At 33.2% G+C, this 9109-nt stretch overlaps 1 protein-coding gene across 1 annotated transcript; it reads right to left on the bottom strand.

Annotated features, from left to right (window-relative positions):
- Window positions 1–3796: 3796 nt before the first annotated feature.
- LOC112500592 (probable histone H2A.1) lies at window positions 3797–4322 on the bottom strand. Its single transcript, XM_025104101.1, has one exon. It carries the CDS (start codon window positions 4320–4322, stop codon window positions 3924–3926), a length of 399 nt encoding a protein of 132 aa, XP_024959869.1. The 3' UTR covers window positions 3797–3923.
- Between the last annotated feature and the right edge of the window lie 4787 nt (window positions 4323–9109).

The raw sequence follows: 9109 nt of genomic DNA, 5'->3' as shown, positions 1-9109 counted from the left end.
ATGTGGTTGAGATTGGTTCTCACAGTTACCACAAACAATTCAGTTCTCATTTGATTAAGCCCCTATGTGTGTGTATGTATATATATATATAAGTTGTATCTGTCACACATTCAAATTCAAATAAAATCGGTTACGAAGTGCCCCTTAACCCCAACAACTTTCAAAAGCCCGAGTTTGTCATTCATACTTCAATCAACCACTTTCTCAACCATTTCCCTCCATCATCTTCTCCACACACATTCTCTCTGCAACAATCCCCAATTTGATCTCCCATGGCGGACCCATTTCACTCCCCACCTGACCCAAAACCTCCCACTCCTGCCGCCGCAGAATCACCCAACAAGCGGAAGGACACCACCGCCGCTGCTTCTCCGACAAACAAACGCCCTAACAGAGGTTCACCCTCCACCACCAACACCGCTGACATTGAAGATGCCGCCACCAGCAAAGGGAAGGWGATCGTAGAAAATGTCGAGCTTGACGACATTGATGTGTTGGAGGGAATTCTTGAATTTCGCTCCGCGAATGGTGTATTCCCGTTTGAAAATCCGACCGCCATGAAAACCTTCATCATGCCATGGCTGATTATGTCTATCGGAAACGAAGCTGGATGGAGGATGAAACTGGAACACGTGAGGACGAAGTTTACGAAAGAGAGTGTTCCGATGGAGGATGGAGAACGCAAGGAATTCGAAATATGGAAGCAGATTTGGGCGATTGAGGAAGGTGGTGATGAACATGATCCAAGCGTGGGTTCGTAATGATTTCTTGAATTCTTCGGTAGAAGACGAAGGTATGGTTTAGTTTTGTAAATGAAGTTTCTACAGAATTGAATAAGAAGAGAATCGATCTTTCTTGTTGATAACAAAACCCTACTCAATCATCTTTCATTTGAACCGGAATTCTCCATCTGCCGTCTGTGGTGGCCGGAGATAGGTGTTGACATTGATCGGGGAAGGCGGAGTGGCGAGGTTCAGAAGGACCTCCGGCCACCGTCTCATCATCTTTCTTTGAATTTTGGAACCCATAATATAAATTTTAATTAAAAGCATCAATTATTTTAATAATATAATTAATGATATAATTTTCAAAATAAGAATCTGTTGAAGATGAATCCAATTTTTTTAGAGATTTTGAATTTTGGTTTTCCATTTTGTAGAAAGTTTTGAAAAATATGTTGTAGCAAAAATTTCTAAAATCTACAATTTAGAGAATCAGTTTAATATGATTTTAATGAAATTTCTACCAAAACCCTTGTAGTCATTGAGGTTCACGTGCGATGACTACTCCCGATCATTTGTAATTGTCTGTATTGTAGAGGAGGTTTTATATTTTGCAAACCACGTTATTCGTATAAACCATACAAACCTCATTCAATCAATCATAATTTTTCTTTTTGTTCATTTTTTTTGTAATTATGAGATGTTGATTAATCAATTTTATTGTGGAGGATGCTAATCATAGATATCGTCTTCATTATATTAATTCTAGAGAAATATATAAAACGGTTTCATAAGTATTATATAAAACAATTTCATAACCATATATATGAACTAAATTATCAAAAAAAAAGTACTATATGAAACAATTTAGTGAAAAAATTTTATAAGATTAAACAATGAAATTGATGGATGGTTTACATTTCATCGCTCTTGTAATTTTATATTCATCTCAATAATAAACGTTATTGTAAATTTTTTAAATGTTCAAACCAGGTCTGAATATTTCGATAAATCAATAATTAGAAATTGAAAATCAACTTTTGCAAACATTTGAAACTTTAGTATATTAAACCTTACCGGGTAAACGCTTACCATCAAATGTTATCACTCTTCTTTATCTTCTCAGGTAATATTTTCTGTCGTCAAAATAAATTGCGTGTAATTATCTTTTACCTGATAAACACTTCCACGTAAAAGCATTCTCTCTCACCTACAAAATAAAATTATTGGTTCTTGTTATATCAGCGTTTGGTAAGACATGACTAGTAAAATAACCAATTTACCTCTAACAAATTATTTATATTATATCTTTTTCTATATCTTGATTAATCTATGTAACTTATTAAATCATAATGAAATAAATATTTTTATAACAAAATATATCATTAGATGTTTTCGTCGATACAATTAAAGAATAGATAAAATGTAAAGAGGAAGACGTATTTGATATTTTAGAAGAGAATTAAGTTTATTTGACAGTATATTGGTAAAACATTGGTTCGTTCCACCTTGTTTCCACGCGTCTGTTCCGTTTTGTTTCACTCTGTTTCGGTCTATTCAATATAAAAGTGACGTCAAACACAAAACAGTGATCTTTGTTCAGTGTACTAAAATGCGCCCTTACCTTGTAAGATTCTCAATGATTGTAATATTAACAACTTATTAAGTGGTGTATAAATACTAACCGTCACTCATAATTCAACCATCACCGATGGTTTCATATCCGAAAAGGGTGGCGCCATTGTCGGAGGATAAGATGTAGAATGTTGATGGAGACCACCACGATGGCAGATCTGATCTCATGCTTCCCCCAGCTGCAATTCAGATAACTGTTGTAAGAATATATTTTGGAGTTGTTTGTGGGTTTTTAGCAGTAATGGTATAAAATTATTGAGATTCTGTGGTTAGAAGGTACATATATTTCCAAGTGAAGGAGATGAGTTTAATGAAACAAAATACACACGTTAAGGGTAAAATAGTCATTTCTGACATTTAAACTGTTTATTCAACATAACAACCGAACAACAACTTATCTATTATCATACAGACAACTATATCCATACGGGTCTTAATGGTAAACGAACCGAACAACCCCTTAACTCTAGTGATTGTTTGTTACTTTCAATTTTGTAACATTTGAAGTTTGTAGAGTCTAACACTGTCGGTTAGGAATTCTAAATTAGTTTTTAAATAAACTATATTTATCAAAACTGCGATTCACTCTAAAATTAACTATGATTCCCATATTTATGTAAAAGAAATTTTTCATCAACAATATTTTAAGAACGGTTAACATGGATTATGTATTAAAATTTGTTTGTTAGAATAAATAAATTTTCTATTATAAAAAATAATTATGTTTTAAAAATTAAAATATTATTAGACATTATTAAATTGAATTATAAAATAATTATGAATAAGCTGCTACAATTAAATTGATATAAAAATGAAAATATGTTATTTTTGGTTAATCATACATAAAATATTTATAATCAGGAATATCTATGAATTACACTTTTGGTCATTGTAGTTTGTTTGAATACTCCAAAGACCTCAAGTGTTATGAAATTGAAATATATAGGGACAATCGGTGTAATTCACTCTATTTTCTTATATACAACAGAACTAATGTATACTTGCTCTTGGATTTGTTGTGAGCTTTGATCCCGATTGGTCTCTATAAGTAGCGATACTATTAGGCGCTCACGATCTCTGGTGAAATAATTCAAATCAAAGTAACTCGATGTTTAATCAAGTCATAAAATATTGTAACATACTAAAATATCAACTCAATCAATCCGTACGGTTTGAGTTGGGTTGCACTTTGGTTTAAGTTAGATTATTCAAATATTTTTAATCTAATCAATCTAAGCCATAAAAACCAGTAAGCATGACCTTCATACGATCTCAGTGAAGATAAGCCACATATAAACAAGGAAAATTAGGTCACAAAAACCACTGCAAACGTTTAAACACCCAATTAATTTCATCAAATTGATATCTGATTCCATTTCACAGAGATAGGGGAGAGATGCCACGAGATACAAAATCACACATGAATTGGAATTGGAATTGCATAAAATTTCACAGATCTTCCATTCACAATCTATGCGAAACAAAAACCTAACAGAGAAATCAATCAAAAATTCTAATTACGGTCATTCGGTAAGTTAGGGCTTCAATCGTAAAGCAATCGGAAACCTAATCATCACCTTTGGAAGAGGCAATGGAAGATTTCTTAGGAAGCAGGTGAGCGTGAATGCTAGGCATCACTCCGCCATTAGCAATCGTMACTGMWCCRAGCAATCTGCTCAGTTCTTCRTCGTTCCTCACSGCCAAYTGTATATGACGCGGCACAACTCGAGTCTTCTTGTTATCTCTGGCAGCGTTTCCGGCTAACTCCAATACCTCCGCCGCAAGGTACTCCATCACGGCAGCCAGATACACCGGCGCACCGCCTCCGATACGATCAGCGTACTTTCCAGTTCTGAGGAAACGAGCGATTCGACCGACGGGAAACTGGAGTCCCGCCTTGCTGCTACGCGACGTTGACTTCTTGCTCACGGCTGTAGCGCCGATGGATTTTCCTCTCCCGGCCATCGATTGGAGAGATGTTAAAATGAAGGAGACTGCGTTGTGAATTTTCAACTCTATCATCGATTGGCTTTATATAGGTTGCGTGGTGGTCAAATGGACCAATAAGAACAGACTGCAAGGATCTTGAATATACACCGTTGATTTTCCACTTTAATGAACGGCAGATATCACGGATCCTGTAACGATCCATGCATGCAATATTTTATATTTCCCATTATTTTTGTTGGAAATTTTCATTAAAAATGATAGGTGGGATTTGGGAGTGTGAAAAATTTAACCAAATCAATTGGAATCGACTGATCCAATTAGAATCAAATGACCATAATTGAAATATCTAATTGTAATTGGATCGGATTAAAAAATTTAACATCTAATTATGGTCGGTCGGTTCTCGAATGACAGTCCAGAACCGAACCGAATCGATCAACATCCAATTGTCCATGCAACCATTATCAAACTATCATCCAATTAATTTATTTTCAAATTGTTTAAAACGCAATATTTGTTTTTTACGAGGTTTTGAATTTTTTAACTTCTCTTATGTTGATTTTAACATATATTAAAAATGATTGATCAATTTGTATCATTGTTGAAGAATTTTATTGAACTAACACACTCTGGATCCAATCACAACAGATCATCCATTGGATATCCATTAAAAGTATCCAATGGATGGAACCAAACTGATCCGATTATCCATTGGATTAGATTAGATCGGTTATCCAATGTTAATCGGATCGGTTGGCAAAATCCAATATTTAATAAATGATTGGATCGGTTCGGTTCCCTTCACATGTAATAGATGTCAGCCGATGAACAACCGTAATGAGAGATGGTCAAATGGCTTTAAATATGCTTCAAATCATATCAAATATTTATAACTCATATAAAATGTAAAAATATTATAAATGAAATTTATTTGATAATATTAAATATTTTTTTATTAATCTGAATATCCAACCTGTTATAACTTTCAACATGCTTTATTTTACCACATACACTAAAATCAATTGTTTGGATCATTATTCTTTTGCATAAAATAATGTAAACTTTGATATGAAAATACTTTAATAATATATTTTTGATATAAAGGTAAATTACATGAAAAAGTAACGTACTTTAACTTGATTTCTATTATGGATAACGTACTTTCAAAATTTTCATTTTGGTACCTAAGATGTAAAGTTTTAAACATTTAAGTACCTGGGTAACCGGTTGAACCATTAACCGGTTATTATGCTGATGTGGCGAGTAATGTGATATTCAACTCAATATTATTTGTTGACATGGTCAGTGACATATATTTTTTTTAATCTAAAATTAGTTTTCAACCAATTACCTGGGTATTTAAATATGTAAAACTTTATATCTTAGGTATCAAAATGAAAATTCTAACATTACCCAAAATATAAATTAAGTTAAAGTAAGTTACCTTTTTAGTCAATTAGTTCTTATTATAAAATTGAATATTGTGAATATACTTCTTATTCTTAATTTATATAGATTTTCAAAGATACTCTTATATTTATTAGTTTTTATAAATTTGATTTATAAATTTTTTTTCGTACAATAACACATTATAATATTATACTATTTTAATTAAAATATTTTTTATTAATTTAACCAATATAAAATTGTATTATAACACACATTTAAATTAAATATACATACATTTAAATATTGAAATAGTTTGTAAGTAATTTAAAACATAAATATGAAAATTATTTTATCTCGTAAATTAATGCAAATTTAATGTATAATATAATATTAAATAATATATAATCAACCAGAATATCAGTTGCGATGGAAAATAAATACAATTATATAAATATTAAATTTAAAGGATCATTTGTAATTAAATATACACAAAATTGATATAAATCAATATTAAAACATCAAATATTACGTTGTAAATATGATTTCATATAGAAAAATCATAATTTGATTGGGTAATAAATGGATTAAATTAGGCATGTTCATCGATTGACATCCATTGAATGCGAGGGAAACCGAACCGATCCAATCATCTGTTAGATGTTGGATTTTGCCAACCGGTTATAATTGAATCAATCGGTTCCAATTAGATCGGTTGATTTTCTGCATACTTCTACCTTAGACCATACGTTATTTAATTAATTTAGGGGAGAAAAAAAGGTGAATATTGATGTTAACAATCGATCATAATCCTGTACTATCAAATTAACAAAAAGAAGACACAAAAATATTGATCAATAACCACAAGAGTGATGTCTGATTGGTTTGAACTTGGCTCCAAAGATCAAAAGTACCAGAAGGTCTCAGGTTCAAATCCAAAGATGATTAAAAATCCCCTTGTGGCCATGGAGGTTCAAATGTGGTGACTTCGGACTATCTACAAAACAGGTGGTCGTTCTGGGATTAGCCGGCTCGCATAGCAGGTTGGATATCCAAGTTAATCAAAAAAAATTAATCAATCAGTCTAAATTCTTCGAAAATATTACATGTTCGATAATCGATCTGAACTTATTTTGACATGTTATCCGAACTCGTTTGAATCAATAGCTATCAGAACTTGAATTATAGATTGAAATTTGAAACAAAAACACGTATTTTCTTGTTCTACAATTGAATTCAAGAAATATTTCAAGAAACATTTCAAGAAACACATGATCATCTTCTCAAGAACACCCACCTTCACCATCGTCAACACCACTTGCTTTCTTTCCCCAAATGTTCATCCACAACTCAAATTCCTCCCCTTTTCCATTCTCTTTCTTGAATTTGTTCTTCACCTGCTCGATTTTCGTTTCCCATTGTTTTTGTTTTCCAAACCCGAAACGAATCCAAGGAGACAAGAAGTCTCGCGCGACGGACGAATTCTCAAACGGGTAGACTCCGTTTCGTGTTTGAAATCGATTAATTGCCTGCAAAACATCGAGATCAGGGAGATCGACACTTTCGTCGTCTTCTTTTGTTTCGTCTATCGTCTTAGGGTTACTGGTGGCAGTATCTTTCATGTCTTCTTCTTCTTCTTTAGCCGGTTGTTTATCTCTTTGAGGGCGTTTGCATGGCGGAGGACCAGTTTGATGATCAAGTTGCAGGTCTTTGGATATGGTGGCCATGGCAGGCGAGTTCGTCCTTTTATTGGTGGGTTTACTGGCATCAAGTTTGGAGTCAGATGCGTGAGTTGAAGACACCGAGTTGGCTTGATCCGCCATGAAAGATGGTTTTATAGTGATGGTGGGTTTAGGGTTTCAGAAAGTTATTGCAGAAAGGGAGGGAAAGATCTTGAAAATGGAGGTGATTGAATTATGACCGATGGATGATTGTTTGTGTATATTGAGGACTTGATCACAACTCGTGTGTGTGTGTATATACATAGTATATATATATTTGGGATCATGTGAGAATAAATGTTTTTGGTGAGACCCGTAAGATCAATTCTCAAATCTTGGATTAAAGCTACAATCTGAACATTCATAATCACAAAATTGCCACAAGATTTCTCAATAATCACAAAATTTTCACCATACAACTTTAGACCGTTAGATCATTAGTTTACAATCTCGAACCTAAGTATACGTGCAACAATGTTAATAATCTCTTCCGTCACAAACTTCTGCCTTTAATTTAGTTTCAAAAAAGATATGGGCATCCAACGAGACTACGATGGCTCCCGTACCCTTTAGAAACGTAAATTCTTTATGAAGTGGTGGTTCGTGCCACCAAATTCCTTTTTGTAGGTCCATCCTTTGCTCGAACCAGAGCCAACCCAAACCAGTGAATCCCACATGAGTAAGGTTTTGAAAGGATAAACTGTACGCAGATTTTACCTCTGTCATCTGTGAGGTTTTAAAAACCCACAACTTAAATGGATTTTGAGACCAAAAAATGGTGTTGAAAGCTTGAACCTTAAGCCATCATCTCAAATAAGATTTATCAAACATATAACAACTCTCAGGCTCGTTTTTCGGATACTGTATTTCAGTAACAGATGGAAAAACTTCAAAATAAAAGGCATTAAAAGTTTGCTTACTAGAAAAACCATATATGACAGTACCAGAAAGTTTAAGCTGCAAAGAAGAGGGAGCAAAAGGTAAGTAATCGTGCCAAATTTAAGATGGTGACATATAAATTGACAGTCTATGTCGATATATTTGGTGCATTCAGGGGAAATTGAGTTGTGAGCAATCACTTCGATTGTCACAATACATAGGGGTAGGAAAGGGGGCCATAGTTTGAGACATTTGTATCTACAAATAACCATGGTAACCAAATGATCTCTGTAAGTGGTAGACATTTGACATGACACGTTACTTATTTCAGTGGAAAAGTTCGGAACAACGTATCATTAAGCAGTGGTAGTCACAACCATGATATGCAATTAAGCACTACAACAAAATTGGATCTATATGACGCTTAAATTATGTAAGTATCGAAATACAGTGTTTTACAGGAATTAATATATGATCAAACCATAAAGCGTTTTATCTAACTGTATGACACTTTTGAATCTTTTAATAAGTTTCGTATAACGTTTTTAAAATAAAGCGTGGTATTAACTATTTTATGCGACACTATTTGAAAAAATTTATTGTGAACACAAGTTGTCCTATAAAAAGATGGGTTTATAGGACATTTCTCAAAAGCGTCACATAAAATAACTAAAATGACATTTTATTTTAAAAGCATCTTAATTATCTTGTTAAAACGCCTAATGCATCATATGAATCTAATATAACGCTTTTAGATATGACATTTTATATTTTGGTCTTATAAACACTACCAAAATAACACTCTTTTCCGGCGGA

The sequence above is a fragment of the Cynara cardunculus genome, assembly GCF_001531365.2.
Source record: "Cynara cardunculus var. scolymus isolate 2C chromosome LG 17, CcrdV1, whole genome shotgun sequence".
Taxonomy (NCBI): Eukaryota; Viridiplantae; Streptophyta; class Magnoliopsida; order Asterales; family Asteraceae; genus Cynara; species Cynara cardunculus.
Note: the sequence above shows the minus strand (reverse complement) of the source record. Positions and strands in the feature narration are given on the sequence as shown.